Genomic DNA, 25,222 nt, shown 5'->3' with positions numbered 1-25,222 from the left:
AAGCTAGGGTTAGGGTTTTATTTCCATACAATGTAGACAGTTTTTGATGGTATGGCTGTGTTTTAGAGCTGAAAGGATTCTTAGAAATATAGTTCTTTCAATGTTTTCTAAACATTTTTTTCTGACCTATATGGGTGTATACAGTGCTTTGCCCCAAAAAGGAATGGTGTCTGAATTGCCCGACAAGCGACAGCTTGAAAGAACCTGATTTAACCTTCAAACTCTTGCCATGGGCTTTGAAATCACAGGAATAATTACAATAAAGCCAAAATGTATGAGTTGTTTTGGACTTTTAGGCCACTTCGGCCTTAACGTACATTCATTTAGCACTCTGTTCTACACAAAATTTCCAATGAAAGACTACCTTTCAAAAATTAATTTGACCATTCCTGACACACTCTTTTGGTTTTGGCAGTGTTATATTGTCTTTTCAGACTAATATTTTGATTCAGAGAAGCAAATTTTCCAGTCAAATGAGTGGAATATTGTGAAAAGCCTTTGAGGAATATTTGAACCCTAACCCTAACCTAGCAAAACCCGAAGCTAGGGTTAGGGTTTTATTTCCATACAATGTAGACAGTTTTTGAATGTATGGCTGTGTTTTAGAGCTGAAAGGATTCTTAGAATTATAGTTCTTTCAATGTTTTCTAAACATTTTTTTCTGACCAATATGGGTGTATACAGTGCTTTGCCCCAAAAAGGAATGGTGTCTGAATTGCCCGACAAGCAACAGCTTGAAAGAACCTGATTTAACCTTCAATCTCTTGCCATGGGCTTTGAAATCACAGGAATAATTACAATAAAGCCAAAATGTATGAGTTGATTCGGACTTTTAGGCCATTTCGGCCTTAACGTACATTCATTTAGCACTACATTCAAAACAAAATTTCCAATGAAAGACTACCTTTCAAAAATTAATTTGACCATTCCTGACACACTCTTTTGGTTTTGGCAGTGTTGTATTGTCTTTTCAGACTAATATTTTGATTCAGAGAAGCAAATTTTCCAGTCAAATGAGTGGAATATTGTGAAAAGCCTTTGAGGAATGTTTGAACCCTAACCCTAACCTAGCAAAACCCGAAGCTAGGGTTAGGGTTTTATTTCAATACAATCTAGACAGTTTTTGAATGTATGGCTGTGTTTTAGAGCTGAAAGGATTCTTAGAAATATAGTTCTTTCAATGTATTCTAAACATTTTTTTCTGACCAATATGGGTGTATACAGTGCTTTGCCCCAAAAAGGAATGGTGTCTGAATTGTCCGACAAGCAACAGCCTGAATGAACCTGATTTAACCTTCAAACTCTTGCCATGGGCTTTGAAATCACAGGAATAATTACATTAAAGCCAAAATGTATGAGTTGATTTGGACTTTTAGGCCACTTCGGCCTTAACGTACATTCATTTAGCACTCTGTTCAACACAAAATTTCCAATGAAAGACTACCTTTCAAAAATTAATTTGACCATTCCTGACACACTCTTTTGGTTTTGGCAGTGTTGTATTGTCTTTTCAGACTAATATTTTGATTCAGAGAAGCAAATTTTCCAGTCAAATGAGTGGAATATTGTGAAAAGCCTTTGAGGAATATTTGAACCCTAACCCTAACCTAGCAAAACCCGAAGCTAGGGTTAGGGTTTTATTTCCATACAATGTAGACAGTTTTTGATGGTATGGCTGTGTTTTAGAGCTGAAAGGATTCTTAGAAATATAGTTCTTTCAATGTTTTGTAAACATTTTTTTCTGACCTTTATGGGTGTATACAGTGCTTTGCCCCAAAAAAGAATGGTGTCTGAATTGCCCGACAAGCGACAGCTTGAAAGAACCTGATTTAACCTTCAAACTCTTGCCATGGGCTTTGAAATCACAGGAATAATTACAATAAAGCCAAAATGTATGAGCTGATTTGGACTTTTAGGCCACTTCGGCCATAACGTACATTCATTTAGCACTCTGTTCAACACAAAATTTCCAATGAAAGACTACCTTTCAAAAATTAATTTGATCATTCCTGACACACTCTTTTGGTGTTGGCAGTGCTGTATTGTCTTTTCAGACTAATATTTTGATTCAGAGAAGCAAATTTTCAAGTCAAATGAGTGGAATATTGTGAACAGCCTTTGAGGAATATTTGAACCCTAACCCTAACCTAGCAAAACCCGAAGCTAGGGTTAGGGTTTTATTTCCATACAATGTAGACAGTTTTTGAATGTATGGCTGTGTTTTAGAGAAGAAAGGATTCTTAGAAATATAGTTCTTTCAATGTTTTCTAAACATTTTTTTCTGACCTATATGAGTGTATACAGTGCTTTGCCCCAAAAAGGAATGCTGTCTGAATTGCCTGACAACCAACAGCTTGAAAGAACCTGATTTAACTTTCAAACTCTTGCCATGGTCTTTGAAATCACAGGAATAATTACAATAAAGCCAAAATGTATGAGTTGATTTGGACTTTTAGGCCACTTCGGCCTTAACGTACATTCATTTAGCACTCTGTTCAACACAAAATTTCCAATGAAAGACTACCTTTCAAAAATTAATTTGACCATTCCTGACACACTCTTTTGGTGTTGGCAGTGTTGTATTGTCTTTTCAGACTAATATTTTGATTCAGAGAAGCAAATTTTCCAGTCAAATGATTGGAATATTGTGAACAGCCTTTGAGGAATATTTGAACCCTAACCCTAACCTAGCAAAACCCGAAGCTAGGGTTAGGGTTTTATTTCCATACAATGTAGACAGTTTTTGATGGTATGGCTGTGTTTTAGAGCTGAAAGGATTCTTAGAAATATAGTTCTTTCAATGTTTTCTAAACATTTTTTTCTGACCTATATGGGTGTATACAGTGCTTTGCCCCAAAAAGGAATGGTGTCTGAATTGCCCGACAAGCAACAGCTTGAAAGAACCTGATTTAACCTTCAAACTCTTGCCATGGGCTTTGAAATCACAGGAATAATTACAATAAAGCCAAAATGTATGAGTTGTTTTGGACTTTTAGGCCACTTCGGCCTTAATGTACATTCATTTAGCACTCCGTTCAACACAAAATTTCCAATGAAAGACTACCTTTCAAAAATTAATTTGACCATTCCTGACACACTCTTTTGTTTTGGCAGTGTTGTATTGTTTTTTCAGACTAATATTTTGATTCAGAGAAGCAAATTTTCCAGTCAAATGAGTGGAATATTGTGAAAAGTCTTTGAGGAATATTTGAACCCTAGCCCTAACCTAGCAAAACCCGAAGCTAGGGTTAGGGTTTTATTTCCATACAATGTAGACAGTTTTTGATGGTATGGATGTGTTTTAGAGCTGAAAGGATTCATAGAAATATAGTTCTTTCAATGTTTTCTAAACATTTTTTTCTGACCTACAGTATATGGGTGTATACAGTGCTTTGCCCCAAAAAGGAATGGTGTCTGACGTGCCAGACAAGCAACAGCTTGAAAGAACCTGATTTAACCTTCAAACTCTTGCCATGGGCTTTGAAATCACAAGAATAATTACAATAAAGCCAAAATTTATGAGTTGTTTTGGACTCTTAGGCCACTTCGGCCTTAACGTACATTCATTTAGCACTCCGTTCAACACAAAATTTCCAATGAAAGACTACCTTTCAAATATTAATTTGACCATTCCTGACACACTCTTTTGTTTTGGCAGTGTTGTATTGTTTTTTCAGACTAATATTTTGATTCAGAGAAGCAAATTTTCCATTCAAATGAGTTTAAGATTGTGAAAAGCCTTTGAGGAATATTTGAACCCTAACCCTAACGTAGCAAAACCCGAAGCTAGGGTTAGGGTTTTATTTCCATACAATGTAGACAGTTTTTGATGGTATGGCTGTGTTTTAGAGCTGAAAGGAGTCTTAGAAATAGAGTTCTTTCAATGTTTTCTAAACATTTTTTTCTGACGTATATATGTGTATACAGTGCTTTGCCCCAAAAAGGAATGGTGTCTGAATTGCCCGACAAGCAACAGCTTGAAAGAACCTGATTTAACCTTCAAACTCTTGCCATGGGCTTTGAAATCACAGGAATAATTACAATAAAGCCAAAATTTATGAGTTGTTTTGGACTCTTAGGCCACTTCGGCCTTAACGTACATTCATTTAGCACTCCATTCAACACAAAATTTCCAATGAAAGACTACCTTTCAAAAATTAATTTGACCATTCCTGACACACTCTTTTGGTTTTGGCAGTGTTGTATTGTCTTTTCAGACTAATATTTTGATTCAGAGAAGCAAATTTTCCATTCAAAAGAGTTTAATATTGTGAAAAGCCTTTGATGAATATTTGAACCCTAACCCTAACCTAGGAAAACCGGAAGCTAGGGTTAGGGTTTTATTTCCATACAATGTAGACAGTTTTTGATGGTATGGCTGTGTTTTAGAGCTGAAAGGATTCTTAGAAATATAGTTCTTTCAATGTTTTCTAAACATTATTTTCTGACCTATATGGGTGTATACAGTGCTTTGCCCCAAAAAGGAATGGTGTCTGAATTGCCCGACAAGCAACAGCTTAAAAGAACCTGATTTAACCTTCAAACTCTTGCCATGGGCTTTGAAATCACAGGAATAATTACAATGAAGCCAACATTTATGAGTTGTTTTGGACTCTTATGCCACTTCGGCCTTAACGTACATTCATTTAGCACTACGTTCAACACAAAATTTCCAATGAAAGACTACCTTTCAAAAATTAATTTGACCATTCCTGACACACTCTTTTGGTGTTGGCAGTGTTGTATTGTCTTTTCAGACTAATATTTTGATTCAGAGAAGCAAATTTTCCATTCAAATGAGTGGAATATTGTGAAAAGCCTTTGAGGAATATTTGAACTCTAACCCTAACCTAGCAGAACCAGAAGCTATGGTTAGGGTTTTATTTCCATACAATGTAGACAGTTTTTGATGGTATGGCTGTGTTTTAGAGCTGAAAGGATTCTTAGAAATATAGTTCTTTCAATGTTTTCTAAACATTTTTTTCTGACCTATATGGGTGTATACAGTGCTTTGCCCCAAAAAGGAATGGTGTCTGAATTGCCCGACAAGCAACAGCTTGAAAAAACCTGATTTAACCTTCAAACTCTTGCCATGGGCTTTGAAATCACAGGAATAATTACAATAAAGCCAAAATTTATGAGTTGTTTTGGACTCTTAGGCCACTTCGGCCTTAACGTACATTCATTTAGCACTCCGTTCAACACAAAATTTCCAATGAAAGACTACCTTTCAAAAATTAATTTGACCATTCCTGACACACTCTTTTGGTTTTGGCAGTGTTGTATTGTCTCTTCAGACTAATATTTTGATTCAGAGAAGCAAATTTTCCAGTCAAATGAGTGGAATATTGTGAAAAGGCTTTGAGGAATAGTTGAACCCTAACCCTAACCTAGCAGAACCCGAAGCTAGGGTTAGGGTTTTATTTCCATACAATGTAGACATTTTTTGAATGTATGGCTGTGTTTTAGAGCTGAAAGGATTCATAGAAATATAGTTCTTTCAATGTTTTCTAAACATTTTTTCTGACCTATATGGGTGTATACAGTGCTTTGCCCCAAAAAGGAATGGTGTCTGAATTGCCCGACAAGCAACAGCTTGAAAGAACCTGATTTACCTTCAAACTCTTGCCATGGGCTTTGAAATCATAGGAATATTAACAATAAAGCCAAAATTTATGAGTTGTTTTGGACTTTTAGGCCACTTCAGCCTTAACGTACATTCATTTAGCACTCCGTTCAACACAAAATTTCCAATGAAAGACTACCTTTCAAATATTAATTTGACCATTCCTGACACACTCTTTTGGTTTTGGCAATGTTGTATTGTCTTTTCAGACTAATATTTTGATTCAGAGAAGCAAATTTTCCAGTCAAATGACTGGAATATTGTGAAAAGCCTTTGAGGAATATTTGTTCCCTAACCCTAACCTAGCAAAACCCGAAGCTAGGGTTAGGGTTTTATTTCCATACAATGTAGACAGTTTATAATGGTATGGCTGTGTTTTAGAGCTGAAACGATTCTTAGAAATATAGTTCTTTCAATGTTTTCTAAACATTTTTTTCTGACCTATATGGGTGTATACAGTGCTTTGCCCCAAAAAGGAATGGTGTCTGAATTGCCCGACAAGCAACAGCTTGAAAGAACCTGATTTAACCTTCAAACTCTTGCCATGGGCTTTGAAATCACAGGAATAATTACAATAAAGCCAGAATGTATGAGTTGTTTTTGACTTTTAGGCCATTTCGGCCTTAACGTACATTCATTTAGCACTCCGTTCAACACAAAATTTCCAGTGAAAGACTACCTTTCAAAAATTAATTTGACCATTCCTGACACACTCTTTTGGTTTAGGCAGTGTTGTATTGTCTTTTCAGACTAATATTTTGATTCAGAGAAGCAATTTTTCCAGTCAAATGAGTGGAATATTGTGAAAAGCCTTTGAGGAATATTTGAACCCTAACCCTAACCTAGGAAAACCCGAAGCTAGGGTTAGGGTTTTATTTCCATACAATGTAGACAGCTTTTGATGGTATGGCTGTGTTTTAGAGCAGAAAGGATTCTTAGAAATATAGTTCTTTCAATGTTTTCTAAACATTTTTTTCTGACCTATATGGGTGTATACAGTGCTTTGCCCCAAAAAGGAATGGTGTCTGAATTGCCCGACAAGCAACAGCTTGAAAGAACCTGATTTAACCTTCAAACTCTTGCCATGGGCTTTGAAATCACAGGAATATTAACAATAATGCCAAAATTTATGAGTTGTTTTGGACTTTTAGGCCACTTCAGCCTTAACGTACATTCATTTAGCACTCCGTTCAACACAAAATTTCCAATGAAAGACTACCTTTCAAAAATTAATTTGACCATTCCTGACACACTCTTTTGGTTTAGGCAGTGTTGTATTGTCTTTTTAGACTAATATTTTGATTCAGAGAAGCAAGTTTTCCAGTCAAATGAGTGGAATATTGTGAAAAGCCTTTGAGGAATATTTGAACCCTAACCCTAACCTACGAAAACCCGAAGCTAGGGTTAGGGTTTTATTTCCATGAAATGTAGACAGTTTTTGATGGCATTGCTGTCTTTTATGTCTGAAAGGATACTTAAGAATATAGTTCTAAGGTTTTATTCATATATAATGTAGAAACATGGGAAAGTGTGAAGAAGTGTGTGGGGGACTGGAACAACAAGATGGGACCACGCAAAATGTCTATCTCAGATTGTCTTTTTAGCCATGTACAGTACAGGTCCACTCTCAGGATACCAAGATTTAAAAATAAGGAAAATATACAAAGTATTTTTAAGCTTCTTGAATTTTTTACCAATACAATGAGGACATACAAGATAAACTGTATCTGATTGTACAGTATTTGTGTTTTGTTTCTGATTAAACTTATTATACTGTATTTATTACAATTCATTACAGTAACAATATTTTAATTCTGTATTGTGTTTCAAATACCTTCAAACAAATGCTTTCTCTAAAATATTATTTGTTAATGTCAGAATGCATAATAATTTGTCATCATTCAACATTTTTATATATTTTATATCCCATAGGATCTGAACATGTGTTACATATAGGAGAAGACCTACTGTGCTGTACTTTGTCCAACACTGGTCCCACCACAATGATGCTGTAGCTGTTATATGCCTGTAGCTCCACTACACAGAAGATCAGGTGCTTTTACTTCTGAATTAAGGAAGAATTTCAGGTAGGAAAATTTGTAAAAGACCAGAGCGGAATTTCGCCAGGGCACAGGACTTAAGAACCCTACACCTTTGAAGAGTGTCATGGAGTTTTAATGCCGAGTAGACAGGACTTTAGTTTAAGATTTCTTCTTGAGAATGGGACCATTTACAGCAAAGTGTCCACTATCACCAAACTGGGCATTAGTATTGATAAGTCTGGTTAATAGGGATGATTACCACCTATTTGTTCACCAACACCCTTTACAGCAAACATCTGGTTTTCCTTACGGGTTATTTTATTGGAGTAAGTATTTAGATAAAAAAACAATCATCACATGAAATGTATAGGTACTGTAAAATAAAGCCAATTCTGGACATTTACAGAGTTACAGAAAGTAGTGAATGACCTAAATATTGCAAATGGATGAAATCATAGAGTTGACTAAATGCCTAAATTCAGACTTTAGTTGTTTTGGCTCTTACTCCTCGTGTCGAAAATGGTACTAATTGGATCGGTTACATCCATTAACTGACCTTTACTAGGTCAGAAACAAACACAGCTGGCACTGATGTTTAGTGCACTGGAAACAGTCACAGATTATCTTTATTTGCCAAGACTGCCTTATCTTCTTCACCAAAAAGCAGCCTATCCGAGCAAGAAAGAGGAAGAAGGCAGGATACATCCTGGGCAGGACATTAGCCTATTACAGGATACACACACAGACACACTCGCACACCAGGGCCAATTTCCAGAAACCAATTAATCTACCAGTATATCTGTGGACTGGGGGAGGAAACTCACATGTACAGTACAGAAGGAGAATTGAACCCAGGACCACAACACTGTGAGGCAACAATGCTAACCACTGCCCTTGTTCTGACTGCTTTAATTTATTTAAATTTTGCAAATGAAAACACAAACAAGTTAGAGTTCAAACTTTTATTACTTCTGATATAATTGTAACATACAGTAAGGCACATCAGCTCATTGCTCTGAAGTAGTAAGTGACACAGTTTGGATTAGCTGAACAGCTCATTAAGGTGAGTTGATGTTTTCTGTTATCGCTATCAATACCTCATATTAATGCCTCAAAATATCCATACATGAAAAACTCACAATGAAGAAGCTATAATATTGCCATAAAAAGGGAAGAGAATTGGACAATTGAATACAAAACCAGGTACACTGGTAAGTGAGTTCAAAATTGTCACTTGTATTATGGACATTTGACTGAAACTTGCCCAGTTCTAATTTGTAGATATGACCTGAAGCAAAACTATAAAATTATTTCAAATAATAACATACTATGACATAATCCCATAATTAAATTTAGCATTATATATCCCATGGGGTTTAATTTGAAAGAGCTTCTGTAATTTTCAGTTTATGAAAAACAAAGAAACATCTCTTCATCTTTGATAATTCCTTGTCTAATTATTTTGCAAACAAAAAAAAAATTGAAATATCTCACTTGGCTGTTCACCTCCAGCTGTAAACTGATGATAGAACTGTAAAAACTGTCATCCTGTCCTGTTTAGAAATGTTGCATTAGTCCTTGATATAAGATCTACAGTACATAAACATCTATTATTTTCAAACTCCCCTTCAGTTTCATTACTACAGCACTGACAAAAAAAAATATTGCAGGCTATTGTTTAGAAATAATGCAACTATTTGTGTCCGTACAATTATTTCTGGATAATTGGCTTGGGAATATAAGGTAATTATTTCTCCAACTAATTATTCGTTTTTATAATAAAGGTAATTTTTCACACTGCAATTATAAAGTGAATCAATGCTGTGAAGTAGAGGTTAGGTCCTTTTTCAATAGGCGAACCCAGGCTTCTTTAGCAAACCGGATCAACAGCTTGAGGCAGGCCTCTCTTTGGCACATGAGGTGTTGTCCTGGTAACCATTCTGATGCAGTCGATTATGGGGCATACACTAAGGCACAGAGTGCAACCGGTGCAGCTGTCAGTAACTGTAGGCAGGTGGGTTTCAGGGTCAAACTTAATAGCCTGCAAAAGGAAGCAAAGGCTATTAGATTAGAATTATTAGGTTGCCCTCCATAGGAGGACTTTCTGCTAGGATTAGGAAAAAAATGTATATCATTGTGTTTCTGCAGCTAATCAGAAATGAATGTCATGCAGCTGGAATTCTTTACAAACGGGAAAAAAACTGGAGTGCCAACTATAATAAAATCACACTTCACAGGTAAATTTTCCTAGGAATCATTATGCATTATAAATGCGGATTATTTTTTAAACATCTGAAATATTAAATAATATTTCAAATAGTTTTTTTGGTCTGGATTTTACTTCTTTGATTTTATAATGGTTTGACAATCATGGTTTATTATGAGGTTCTAGGAGTGCAACCAAAACCTAGTTATATTCCAAGAAAATGTAATATAGGAAGTGATTCAAATTCAAGACAGAAATTATTCTGTGAATGTGTAACCATACATTCCCTTTTGGGTTATAGGTCAATTATTTCATAACTAAATTTATTTGCTTTTATTCTTATTACTGACAAGGATTCCATTTTAAATTGCTTATAGAGGCAAATATTTAATAATGACTTCATATAATGATTAATGTTTTCCTCTTTGAAAAACCATTAATAATAAATAACCCTCACAATAAATAATTATAGGTTTGATAGGACTTGTCCACATTTTCATTAATTCATGATAAATTATGAGGAAAATTTTAATATAATAATTTACCATTCTTGAGATAAACAGTTTGTAAATAATGTCATTGTATTGAGTTTCATTGTATAAAAACAAACTACATATCACAGACCGTTTAATAGTGTATAATCAGAGACTCAAATGTTATCACAATTTAATTCAAAGAAACAGTTCTTTACAATTTTGGATTTTACTGTTTATTTATTTACTGTTTTTTGGTGATTAATTATTTAATTTACAATGCAAGAAAATCCAGATCAATGTATTTAAAAAAATACATCTTCTCAACATACATTGTAGATCTGTTCTTGCAACAACTTCATAATAAATACAATTAAAGTCTGGCAGACACTTATCATGTCTAATTGTGTCTATTTATTTGTAAACCAATGCATATAAAAATACATGATCTGTAGTAGTACTAATTTATAATGGCTAGAAGAAGACTTGTCTTTGTTGTCTTTTGATACTTTTGCTATTGTTTCAAATTAATTAATCATAAAGTGGTTCAATTTATTTGTGCAAGGATACTTTTGCTAATTTAGTGAGGTTTGTTCAGTCTGTGTTTCAAATGGAAATTTGAAACAAAATTGCAGGACACAGCCTATGAATACTGCAGCAGGTGTGATAAATTATCCTCCACTGAAAACCAGAATGCTGGTTTCTAAACGTCATTCCCAAACAGCAGCATAACACCCTCCCATTTCTAACATATTATAAACTGTATATCAACTTAAGGAAACCTGGCAAATTATTTCTGTCCAATAAGTTAACAAAGTTTGGGCTCAAAGGTCTGATGGTGAAAAAAATCTTGCAGCACATTGTCAGAGATGCCAGGCAGCATGGTACCTCATGTAATGTATTGTTTAATTTTCTGCAAAAAAAACTCCAAATATATTTTTGCATTTTAATTACATGTGGTTTGTAGATTGTTAGAAAAACACTATTTGCTTAGATGCTGATTAGGGGGGTCACATGAAGACTTACTGTACTGTATGCTACACGTCGGGTGTCAATTGCCAGCAATATTGAATTCATGCTGATTTTCCCATGTACTATATATTTTACATGCATTGGTTCCTTATTATAGGGAACCATTTAATAAACATGATTTTTCTCATGTTTTATAGTGCTTGCAAAAGAATCAGGGCCTTGTGGTACAAAGGGGTTAAATATGCTACATCTGTAATTTTTTGTTGATTATATTAAAAACATTCTATTTCTAGCCTGTAAAATTATTATTAAGATGCAACTCCCTTGCCTGGGAAAAACAGCTTTTGCGTATTCACAATCCCATAATCACACCTGGGTTTTCAAGACATCCTGACATGAATGTCTTTTGCTGGCTTTGGTGCAAAAGTCATATGATGGCAATATACCAAGATTTTATAGGCAGAGTCAAACAATCTAGTGTAATCTGCAGTACAAGTGTGAGTTGCGAGCATTAATTTACACTGATAATAGAAAGGTCCTATTGGTCGGAATGCCACTATTGGTAAAATTCAGTCTGGCATTTGTTTAATTACAACGTTGTTCATACCTGGTAGCCAGAGTCATTGCAGGTCATGTAGCATTTCCCACAGTTAATGCACATCTCTTCATCAATCAGTGCCACCACTTGCTCCTTGATGTTCAGTTCTCCAAAAGTCCCAATGTGTTTCAGTGCTCTTGCAATCACATCCTAAATACACCAGTAAAGATGTTTTAGTATGCCTATGTTTGGGGAAAAAAGGCTTGGAAACAGGCACATAGGTAGATAAGACTACTATATTGATATTGATATTGTACTACTGTGGACTACTTGGACCTGAGGGTACAGTTCATTCACACAGTATGATACTTAATAAAGAAGCTTATTGTATAACATATTTTGAGACTATTCTGTATAAAATTTCATTTTGAAATGTAGTAATAATTAATAATAATTCCTTACAATTATATACAAGTAGCACGTTTCTGGACACTCCACTCAAAGCACTTTACAGGTAATGGGGGCTCCCCTCCACCACCACCAATGTGCAGCACCCATCTGGATGATGCGACGGCAGCCATAGTGCACCAGTACACTCACCCCACATCAGCTATCAGTGGGGAGGAGAGCAGAGTAATGAAGCCAATCATAGATTGGGATTATTAGGCCATGATTGTTAAAGGCCAATGGGAAATTTGGCTAGGATACAGGGATAACATCCCTACTCTTTTCAAGAAACACCCTGGGATTTTTATTGACCACAGATGGTCAGGACCTCGGTTTTACATCTCATCCTTTTTGGTGCCTTTTTACAGTAATGTGTTCCCATTACTGGGGCATTAAGACCCACACTGACTGCAGGATGAGCACTCCCTACTGGCCCCTCTAATACCTTTTCCAGCAGCAAGCTTAGGTTTTCCCAGGAGGTCTCCTATCCACATACTGGCCAGGCTCATACCTCAGTGGATTACCAGTTGTGAGTTGCAGGGTGATATGGCTGCTGGCTAGTGTGCATAAAGGTTATTTTTACCTTGACAGCAGGAATAGGCTTTTTGGGTGTATATGGTTGCTTTGGATTGGATTGTTGACCAGTACTTTCACTAGCCATTTTCATCTTCAGCTTCTGCTCAGCTAACATCATCTTTCTCTCCTCAAGATATGGGCCAAAACAGGGCAGCTTCTGTAAAAGAAATGTATATGTATTTAGAAACCCGACTTTGTATCACTTTGTATACCTATTCCGCATTGAACTTTAAATCAAAGACCTCTTTGTCGTTCAGTAGGAAATGTCTTTTTCTGGCCATTAGCAATGGTTTTCGACTAGGTAAAGCCAAATTAACATTACTAGGGTACTTCCCTTTCTTATAAACCCCAAAATGAGATTTCTGACCAGGCATGAATATGATGAAAAAATTCAGTCTAACGACATTGATTAAAAAACAACAACATTTCTATAAGACAATTTGCTGACTTGGTGTAGAAAATCAGAAACTAATTTTCTGAAGGCCTGTGAAACTTTTATTACTCAGCTATTTGTGGTAGATTAAAATATCTTCTGATTGTTTCTGTATCCGAGACACATTTATCTGGCAGCAAAACCTTCACTGCTAAACAAATCATGAAAAAACAAGCCTCTAGTCACTGTTTAGAAATAGGCAGCCATCTGCATCTCTAACAATTAATCATTTAGAAAAGAACATATAAAATTTGATTATGTTAATGTAGTAATGCAATGTTTATTATTTTCCTGTGAACACTTTATCTCCCTACATAGCATTATAAGCAGCAAAGTTCCCTTCGAATACCCCACACTGCACTTACTAGCCTTTTGCTAAAATGTATTTTCATCATTAAACTATAATAAAATGTTGATGTGATGCCCAATCAGACCTGGCATTTCTAATATGAGTCATTCTTAGGTTCCCCTCACTAATTACAATTTAGGAGTGAAACTGCACTTTATATAGGAAATCAAATCCAAGTTATTCCCAACAAGGTCAGAGCTATTAAAGCATGTAGATGTACAGTGGTGTGCACATATTTGAGTTAATTTGGATATAATTAATTTAATCTTAACAGCAAAATAACCATCCAAAACACACTGATAAAATATTTTAAAGTTATTTACTAACAAAGGTGGGAGAGGGTATGCCAAAAATTCTTGGACAACCACCATACACTCCTAACAAGAATCCAATTAAGGCCATATGTGATTGCCCAGAGTCAGAAAATAAGGGTAATCCACAACTCTTGGACTTGTGGAATGTATTACAAGCCATCTGGTAAAACAAAAATCCTGCAACAATACTTTGGTTATACACTGGAAATATTGAATGGCAAAAGTATTAATTAAACTATTTAATTACATTTTATTTATATTATATTTACAGTTCATTAACTTTCATTATTAAAATGATTGAAATTATAATTGAAATGGAGTACATGCACGTTCTCAACTTAATGCTATTTGGGTTATGATATATACAGCAGTTAGACATTTCAAAATTATTTTCCAATGTAAGCTTTAAATCATCAAATGAGTTCAAACAGTCATATGCATGACATCATTCTGCCCACTTCCCTGACTCAAGACACTTAGTTTCTCTTCTGATACCATTTTGTATTGGGTAAATCTTTGTGGAGACTTTACTTCAAAAGTATTGAATCTTCACAAGTGCAAGTAAGAGTAAATCTGATGCAAGGGATCTGTCTTCAATAAAATGTAGAATGTAATGTAATGAAGTATGGAATAAATATGGAAACAAAAATTGAAATAATTATCATGAAATACAGGCTAAAAATTCAGGGACATCTTAAAGTTTTGTCTGCTTTTAGGGCAGTCAATTGTGATAACTAGGCAGCATATATAACCTAAGTTTGGGTTAAGAAAAGGATAAAAGTTTCTTAAATGCTGGAGGATCTTAATTATGTCTTAAACACACTCCAATGAGTTTAGGCATAACTTAGGAAAAGGCTAGAAGTATTTATGATGATCTAAAGAAATGCTGAGCTTTTTAATTAAGTTTGGTGCTGATTAATGATGTTGAGACCAGTTTACATCCCATCCAGATCTTAGGTGAAGATGCCATTGCTCTTAAAGAGGACGTTTGTGTTTTTTGAAAGCTTTAACATTTGTCTATCATAATGTATCGTGGCAAAAATAAAGTATCAAGTCTTCCATTTGTAATGATTCTATGGGACAAATTTCATGTGGGAAAATCAGCTTCAAGTTACAAAGCTTCAACATACAGTAGATGGTTTTCAGGATCCAATTATATTGTAACTCCATTGTTTGGTATATTCAGTTGAAAAGAAAGCAGCTTTTCTTAGTAGATAGTGTTACTTATAGCAAATAAGGTGTTAAATACCACATTATGAGAAGTGATATATCCGGGCAAACAAACTGAAAGTAATTCCTATTTATTGGAACACTAATATCTTAAGCCATGCTGTTTTATGAATATTTTTACAGATATATTGAATGATATCACAATACATGGTCTAACTCAAACGCAGACAAGATGAAAGTGAAATAATAAACTCTGAAAATCCCATTTCAAAACACATCAGCTTTAAGTGATTTTTACCTCATAAAATGTTTTTTTTAAATAATATTAATACAGTTTTATTCATGAATGTTTTTCAAGAAACTCAAAACGCTCTATAATAGCACAAAAGTCATACTGTACACAACAGAAAAAAACAAAAGTGGAAAAATGATCAGCAAATGTACAGAGTGAATCCATCGTAAAATATGTTACTCAATATACATTAGAAAAAAATATATGTTAGTGAACAATCGCTTCTAAATGAAGTTTGGAAATATCAACAATCACAGAGTATTTCTAATGAATTTGGGTTTTTGTTCATGGGTTTCACCGATTTTGTGTGAACACAAAAAGGCTCTGTCACCCATTGTGTAAGTAATATCTGGACAACAAGGCATTCTTACTCTAATTTGCCAGAGTAAGAATGCCTATTTTGCAGATTTTGAATTAAGCAATATGATAAAATAACCTGGAAATAGAGCATTTAGTATTTTAGTCATAAGAAGTACAACTTTAAGCCACCCTAAATTTCACTGTGTTATAGATTTATATTTGTATAGATGGTACAAATTATAAATGACTGGAGTAATATGCAGATGCAGAGTAATTTTAATTATCATACAATCAACAAAATTCTGGACACACTGAAGCCTATTTAGCATCTTAGAATATATATCAAGAAATAAAGCATTGATATAATCACAAATCAAACAAAAGCTACAACAGCAGTTGGGTTGATTTGGGCTGCAGTATATCTAAATATGAACAGCATTTCACTAAAACACAAGTCTCTTGTGTCTTATGGGAAATTATGTCATCAAGAGGCAACGTGATATAATTAAAAGTAAAGGTCCCAGCACAGACACTTGTGGAACACCTTGAGTGAGTGGAACAGCATCTGATTGAAAACAACAAAGATTCATGAATTGGCTCCCAGTAGCCTAATAGAAGCCAAACTAATAAGTGGAAGAACCGCTAATTGTTAGATAATTTTCCATATGGTCCAGTAAGATGCAGAGACTGACAGTATGAAAAGCTGCATCCAGGAGGAAAAAAAATCTTAACTGACCAAGGACTGTTTTGGTACTATGTCTCTGTCTATCACTGACTGAAATTTGTTAGAAGAGCTCCTCAAGTATAAGATGAGATTGTAATTGAGCTGCCACCACCTGTTCCAGACATTCTGCAAGAAAAGGCAAATTGGAAACAGAATGGTAGTTGTTAAGTACTTTGGTGTCCTGGTCAGGTTTTTTTTAACACAGGTGTGAAATCAGTAGACCTTAAGCCAGCAGGAACAAGATCAGATTTCAGAGATTCATTAATGAAGTTAGTAACAAATGGAGAAAGATCTGAGGAGTGAAGTCTGAGTATGGGAGTAGAAGAGGGTCCAGGTCACAGGTAGATGGTCTTATTTTAGCTACACATAATGAAATAAAACATACAGTTTTGCAATCAGTACTTTCATTCTCTAACTAACCAATAACATCCAATTACCAGACTTCATATGTTATCTAGTGTGCATATGTACATTAGAAATGTAAGACAAATATAAATAATTGAAGACGGATGTTCTGATGAGCCATTAATAGCATTTATTTGGCATTTAATAAGTGTAAATGTCTGAAATGACTATAATCCAAACATTAAATATTTAATGTGATATGAATCACACATTTTGTTGGACAATAGCAAAAATAACAGCCATTTAATCACATAGGATCAAAGCTGCTCAATTACATTATAATTATGTGTTAGTGAAAATAGGTGCAATTGTTCTTATGTTTTTGAACAAGCTAGTCTTGAGTTTGCATTTCACGAACTAGTATAGCAGGCTGCACTAGAATTGAATAATTCATGTTAATGTACGTCTTAGTGTTTCATATAAATGTGAATAATTATAATGCCATTTATACCTATTCTTTGACTGTTTACTGAATACATTAGAAAACCTATTTTGCCTAGAAGTTTTGTCTACTACTTTCCCTTCTACTCTTAGTTCTTAGCTTCCATTCTCCTGCAAAGAAAACCAGTCTAGTTGTGTTTATATTGTCTGGAGCCCTAGCAATGTATTTCTGAAAGAACGCAAAGAAAAAGAATGTTGTTTTCATTCAGGGCCATCAAAACCGTCGTCATGACAGATGTACAGATCTCTGGCAGTGGTGGTTATTTTTTTCTAATGGTTTGCTTAGGGACTCATCATTGATATATTTGTTCCCAGTGGAACTAAATCCTAACCATCTAAAGATAGTACGCATCTACCACTAAAACCCCTTTCCATCTTGAACAAAGCACAACACTAGCAGGCGGTGGCTGACAGCGTAATGAATCAACAGTTACAGCCTTAAACCATAAAGGGTTTGGGACCACAGGTTAAAAAAAAGAGAAAATGTGGGCTACAATTTATTACTCTGCTAGGTCAAAGATAGTCGAGCGGTTATGAATAAGTAAAATATTTGGGTAGAACTATATTAAACAATCAGTTTGGCCATCTATTTTTAAATACTTTGATTTCAGTAAAATTACATTATTAAATGAGGAAGAAAATGTTAAGCATAGATTTTCCCATACAGCAACTGAACGTCACGTGGAAATGATGGCTGTCAAAAGAACTGTTAATTAAAACGTTACTTAATCTTATAATGATGTTTTAGAGTTTTTATCATAGTTTAAAAAAATATCAGAGCATTAAAATCAAGAAAAACAATATTAATATAATAAATTTTAAACTGATTAGACAATTTCCGGAGTAATAGGGAGCAGTAATAATTATATTTGAGAATCAGCTTTTGATTCTGGTCTTTTTACATTGTGTGATTAGAACAGAGATTGCTATTATTAATTTCACTCTCAACAATAGTAAATGTAGTAGCAGAAAGTACTTAGAATAGTCATATGCCTTTGGATGTGGGAGTCGGGAAGATTGAACAACACATTCATATAGTGCCTAACATTTACTTTATGTTTATATAGGAAAACAAAGCATCATATTTTGTTATGCATATGAAAGAATTAAAGATGTTATGAAAACATGTTTTTTGAGTCAAAATATAGAAATAAAAAGGGTATTTAAATTTCATTGAATTTAATATTACTTTCTGTAGCTTTATGATTGAAGGGTATGATTGCAAGGAGTGCAACCGATAACAGTGTGCAGGAATGCAAATTTTTGTTGTAATCTACTTTAAAAATCAAAGTGAAAATAGCAGACATTTGATATTGAGATGTACTTGCTTGTCCTGCAATTTAAAAAGGAAAAAGTTCTTTGATAATACATCCCTTCACAGGGGAATACAAGCATCAAGATTCATACTGACACAGTGGATTAGGTGAATGTAAATTCTCTTCACACACCTTTTTTTAATGTGTTCCAATGGTGAGTTCAGTTGAAGCAGTCCAGGATGCACTGCACATGCAAATGCTAACACACTGTGTTCAAATGGGTAAGGTTTGCCCAGTGGCAGTAGTACTGATAATATTCATTATCACACAAATCCACATGAATATAGAATTAATGTCTCTTCACTAGTTGTTACAATTCTCTAAGAAGTGACACAACAAAAGGCTCACCCAATCACACCATTATCTTCACGCACAGCTGGTATTCTGTCAGGTAGTGAATCCACACAGCTAGAGAAGACCTGGGCATTTCTTTCTCCTAGCATGTGCTTAACTGGAGTACCTGCTTGTAGTGATTTCATCAGATTACCATATTCATGACAGTTTAGAGTGAAAGCATTCCACTCACTGTTTCCATGAACATGAAAAGAGAATTAAAAAACTGGCAGGCAGTTTGTCTTCAGTTTGGTAGACAAGCAAGTAAAGGACTCAACTTCAGTTTATGTAAATGGTAGTCTGCTGGAGTAAAAGAGTCTACTGGAGATAATATATTTTCAGTTAATAAGTACCTAAGGAAGCTGAGCACAATATTTATTTTCTGTTCCTGTTTTTTTTTTCTTACAGTCATTTTTCTTATCTTTAAGTTGTAAGAAAATGCAACGCTTTTCTAAACCAAATATTACTGCATATTTTTTTTTCAAGGGGAGTCCCTAAATTCAGGCTAACAAACAATGGACTTTTTAGAAAGGCTTCTTCAAATACAGTTTAGTAATTTGCTTCATGGTGTGATGTAACAGCCAAGTTCTCATATTAAGTGTCAGCAAAAGTGCTGGTATGCCAGTCCAGTTCTTATATGAGTCTCTTTAATAACAAGGATGGATGATATAAAACAATTTGTAATAATTCAGGAATCATCCACAAAAAATGTATTTTCTAGCTTGTTCTTCATACATAAGAATGCAGATTCTAAGCACAGCTGTTCACAACAGAGATTTTCTGGCTTATGTAGAGTGAGTTTAAATGCAGATGGCTGGTAGGCTGTTAATAAACTGGCACTCTTAAAAGCATTCTTTATGTAAACAGGTGTCTGGAACAGATTTTTGTTTCCAACCTCCCCACCACTACCACACAAACACACACGTTTGTTTTGCGGGGACTTCCCATTGACTCCCATTCTGTTTTTATTTACTGTTCCCGATTCTGCCAAAATGAAACTGGACACAATGTAAAAGTAGATTTTTTTTAAAAGAAGGTGCATTCTAGATGACAAAAAAGTCATTTATATTGTGGAAATATCCTCATCTTGTCTGTTTTTCAGGAGTTACAATCTCTGTGGGGATGTTCGCACATCATGCACATCACTGAATCCTGGTACAAAAAGTAAAGAGATTCTATTCAAGTAAATATGTCCCATTCACAACTAGTGATGTCGGACAAAGATATGCATATATATATATATTGATTAAGGCATCAAATATAAAGGTACTGGACATTTTTTTAACATTCAAAACTGAAACATCAAACAACACTTTAAATCATTACTTACTGCATGGCTTGGAAAAAATCTAAACTTTACAAACACAGTACACCATGGCTGGCCTCCTTCTAATGGAAGCAAGTTTCCACTGGCAAAAAGTACTTGGGTTTTTAAATTAAGCTTTGATTTATGTTTTAATTTAGGGCTGAGTTATAACAGTTTATAAACACTCCATTAAACTGTTACAAAAATATTACGTCTTTAAGAAGGTTGAGGGTTAGTGGTATGGTTCAGAGTATGACAAAAATTAGAATTTTGTTACTAACATGTAATTAATCCTCAGTAGAGGCTGGCTTTTATCATTTATGTCAGTTTTTCCATACTTATCAATATACATAATTTATAAATCCTTTATAAATGGCATTTGCTAACCCCGATCAAAAGAGTTGCAAATTGTAAATGCAAATTTAGATTTACCTAAATTTAAAATTTCCTTAAATTAAAGTTTACTGACAAATTCTCCAAAGACCCTAGTAGTACAATATAAATTAATCACACCCATGACTTTTTTATTTAGAATGAAACCTAACTATTAAATTCAGATAAAAAATGCTGTTGAGTGGATTCTATAGATTTACTATTGCCCAGGAGAAATGAGATTTGTTCTGTCTATAACCTTCATTATTCTTTGTACACAACCTTTAACGCATGTTGATGTCAGCAATGTCAATCAAAGATGTGTTATAATGTATTCCTTCTAAATATTCTTCATTTTCTTCAATGGCAGGGAATACATACTGTATATGTATGAAAGTGTCACTTAAAACTCTGGCAATGCAATGATGAAACAGGGAACAGAGAAAAGATTTACTGAAAACAACATCACATAAATATATTGAAATATTGTGCCCAAAAGTATGATCAGATACACAACCACAACCAAACACATCCTTTTTCACAGTACCTATCTTTATAATAAACATAATAAGGTTTATTGCCATCTGAAATACACAATGCTAATAAGAAAAGATATCAGGCTGTGAGCCAAAAGGAAAAAAAAGCTGAAGCATAATAATTGTGCAATTTATCCTCACTAAAGTACTGCAGTGTGCCATAATTAAATATGAAAAACTAAATTTATCTCTGTGTTCAGCTGTCATTAACTTAACAGGAAGCGCACATGTTCTAATCTAATGGCTGATTTTTTTTTCTTCTCATTGCAGTGCATTAAAATGTATATTAGCCTTGGAGGTGCATAAACATAAACCAGAAGCAAAGGGTTTACCGATGAAGGGGAAAAAAAAAACCTTTGCTCAAAGACTGTCATGTGGCCACAGTGCTGGGAAGACACTCACTTAGCCTCATTAAGCCAAAGCTGCCTTTTGCTTGTCTTATGTTCTGCATGATAGCAGCCTATTTGTTGTATAATAATTCATTCGGAGTTCATTTGAAGCTACCGAAACTGGTGAACTGTAGCTATTTTAATGAGAGGTATTGGGTGGCATGCATAAACTGCCAAGCATATGTCCTGAGCAAGCAGAGACAACCACTGCTAATGAAATGAAATGTCATCCAAAACACAACTATTGTCAGTTGTCTTTTGTAAATAAGAGAGTCGCAATTAACAAAAAAAGGAACTGTCAAAACTGCTGGATACAAGAAGCATCCTTAAATTTTGACAAAATTACCTTTAATATTACACTCCATAGTTAAATGTTTAAACCAATGGCTTGAAAAAAACTACTTACAGTAAAACCAAGAAAATAAGATTACAGTACTTCAGGTTTGTTTGCAATGTGTGTTTTTCAGATGCATGCATATTCACCTGACCATAAGGAATGTTTGACATTAATACTTACAGCTTGACTTAAAAACATTAAGAATAAACAAAAATTATTTTTTTAGAAAATGTTCAGGATTATATTTAGCAGAAGAACTCAGCTATCTCAAATATAAGTGGGGGGTTTGTATTTTTGTAACTATAAAAATAAATTACATGTACTGTACTGTAGGTGATTACATTCAGGATATACAGGTATGAAGAAAGTACTGTAATTTACCACTACATTGGTCCCACTAAGAGGTCTTACTGAGCAGGAGACACCATTAATGGCAGAGGTCTGTGTTTTTACAGGACAAATTCAAGACAGAGAAGGCCCAAGTTATAAGGCCATTGGCACTGAGCAGCATTTTGCTGTATGTCAATCTCTGTTTGAATATGGTACATATGTATATATGTATATAGGCTGAATGGCTGATACACCACAACAATACAGAATGTGAATAATGACTAAAATGGATTTACATGTCAAAAGAGGCCAATCCTGGTCCTGAAACTACAGCCCAGCAGGTCTTAAAGCTCCCCATTAATTATTACTTGGTAAATAGACGAATCACATCAGTTTTGATCAATTTAGTAAATTACTTGGTTTAGTTAGGACTGGAACAGCCAGCTGTGGTGTTTGCAAGCTACAGGGTGCTGGTATTCTTATTCCAAATGATCTCAACACTAGTTAGTTGAAAAACTCTTGAGAGGTCAAAACAAAGGTGGGACAGTGGAGCACTACTGCCATGCTAACTTAGCAGCCCCTGATATTGCAGGTCCACAGAACTGGACACTCTAAAATCCAAAATATTTGGCTATTTGAATACAGTGATTTTTACTATTATAATATTAGCATGCTACCATGATGAGAACTGTTTTGATGAGAGATTGTCTGTTGCCATCAACAGTATCCACCACTGCAGTCAGCTTTCTATTTACTGCAAGCCCTGTATCATTACCTGTAAATACTGTAAATGCAGCAGATCTAATGTAGTTTTCGGAACTTCTATGTGAAAAATAAAGCTAAGACTACAATTTGACAAGGGAAAAAGTGAATTGTCTAATGTACAATAATTATGGATTCTTCTTTTTGGGGGTGGGGGGGCTTATTATGGAGTGATATTCCCGTACTTTATTGTAGCCACCACAAAAAGCATGTTCAAGGTAAATGTGATTCCCATTAAAGAGAACTAATGCACCAAATCTAAGTAATAAGCATTTATATTTCTGATAAAACCTGCTGTCATCGTCACAAAACTAGGAATTAGCACTCATTCTCCATTCCATTTAGTTGTTAAGGAAAAAAAACCTCAAGAAAACAACTTCTTAACTTCAGAACTTAAACTTACAGTATACAGGTATGTCTTGATAGGAATGAGGATTTACCTTTGTAATTCAAAATTCTTGTCATTTCACATCTGAAATAAAAAATATGCCAAAAACATTGTAGGAAGAGAGAATACTACACTATATACATCTATAATTTGGAGCCCATTTTGACACTAGTTATATCTTGCTAACTGCACACTCAAATCCAAAATTGATCTGTTTTCCCTGGTAAAATGTTCCTACTGAAATATAGTTTGAGGAGATGTTTGACAGAATAAATTTCCTTTGAGTTGAAGCAGACCTGTCAAGTTTTCCTTGAGTATACATTATGCTTTACAGTTTCTAAATTAGCTTCCATTTTGGCTCTATTGCATGGAATAAATGTATTATGGGTCACAGCATTACAGGCATAGGATCACCATGGCTATAAATAACATTCTTTTGCTTATGTGCTTTCGTTGACCCTCATTTATTTCAACTAGTAGCATGATTTAGCATTACAATAATTATAGAACAACCATGTCTGGCCTCAATCCCCAGTTGGAGATCTCAAATCCATTGCCATGGTCAGGGTGATCCACCAATAAGGCACAGGCCATGTGGGGATGTCATCACACCTCATGATGTCATGATTAATCAACATCTGTGATGACACAACCTGAAAGTGTCTGCACTGCTGTACGTGATGCTTTCCTGAAATCCTGATAACTTGACAGCCAGGTTCTGCATGGCTTGGCACCTCAGTACCTGTCTGAGCTATTATCGCCCTACTCCTCACCTTGCAACCTTTGGTCTTCTAGTTTTGGTCTCCTGTCTCTCCCCCCAGCCCATCTACACTCTATGGGTGACAGGGACGTCTCCTGTTATGCCCCAAAGCTCTGGAACTCTATCCCTAAAGATATAAGAGAGTCACCTTCTCTAAACCCCAAATCCAGACTCAAAACCTTTTTCTTTAGAAGAGCCTTTACTTAACTGGTACTGTTCTTTACCCCTCTGCTCCTACTGTATTCAGTACCACCACATACTGTCTCCTCTAATTGTGTATTCTCATCATGCATATCTTGTGTTTTCATTTATTGTTGTTGTTGTCATTCTTTAAAGTGCTTTGAGAAGCCAACTTTAAAGGTGCTACCGTATATGAAATAAAGTTTATTATTATTATCAACTAAACACAAGACTGTGGCTTCTGTTCTCCAGACCACAGCTGCACACGAACTCAGTAAAAAATAACAGCTGGGCTGAGTGAACTTCTTAAACATGAATTCTGCCTAAGAATTTAATTCTGCAAGAAGAATTTTGTGATGAGCTACTGATCTACAGAATAGCACAGCTGGACCTTTGTTGACACCTCTGAATATCACCGACAGACCTTTTATAATTTCTCCCCATCTAATCTCACTAGGGCCAGCTCCTAAATCCTCAGACTGTATACATCTTCCATAGGGACCCAACTTCAGAGTGATGCTAAGAAAGGAACCTCTAGGCTGTCAGTGGATACAGACTACACAAGCACTGACACAGGTCCAGTGTTCCTTGCCACATGGGATTTTTAAACACTCATCAGAACTCCTGCCTGACCAAGCATTCTCAATTTCAATGAGTATACATTCAATGTACACATGTGAATACTGGAGAATTAAGCTCATTCCAGAACAAGTATATGTTTTATAAAGATCAGGTAATGCAAGTAATTGAATATTAACTTATCATTCGAGTGTTTATAAATGTTGGTGATTGTATGAGACTGGACGTTATAGTCAATGTATTTGTAATCTCTGATTGATCCATCACCCATTTGTATGTATCATGGTCGAATGATTCATACTGTATATATACTCCTGTATTTGTTT

General features: G+C 34.9%; 1 protein-coding gene across 2 annotated transcripts in view; it reads right to left on the bottom strand.

Moving 5' to 3' along the window:
* Positions 1 to 8,618: 8,618 nt before the first annotated feature.
* LOC148823476 (dihydropyrimidine dehydrogenase [NADP(+)]-like) overlaps positions 8,619 to 25,222 on the bottom strand; it is a 196,243-nt gene continuing 179,639 nt past the window's right edge. For both annotated transcript variants that reach the window (XM_088927918.1, XM_088927919.1), the window contains 3 exons: positions 12,888 to 13,037; positions 11,927 to 12,067; positions 8,619 to 9,709 (listed from right to left, as the gene is read on the bottom strand). In XM_088927918.1, the coding sequence (XP_088784044.1) occupies positions 9,539 to 9,709; positions 11,927 to 12,067; positions 12,888 to 13,037 (462 nt within the window). In that variant the 3' untranslated portion in view covers positions 8,619 to 9,538. The remainder of the gene's footprint in view (positions 9,710 to 11,926; positions 12,068 to 12,887; positions 13,038 to 25,222) is intronic.

This window comes from Atractosteus spatula, chromosome 11 (assembly GCF_055471065.1).
Source record: "Atractosteus spatula isolate fAtrSpa1 chromosome 11, fAtrSpa1.hap1, whole genome shotgun sequence".
NCBI classification, from domain to species: Eukaryota; Metazoa; Chordata; class Actinopteri; order Semionotiformes; family Lepisosteidae; genus Atractosteus; species Atractosteus spatula.
The sequence above is the reverse complement of the archived record's forward strand: the minus strand, read 5'-3'. Positions and strand labels throughout refer to the sequence as shown.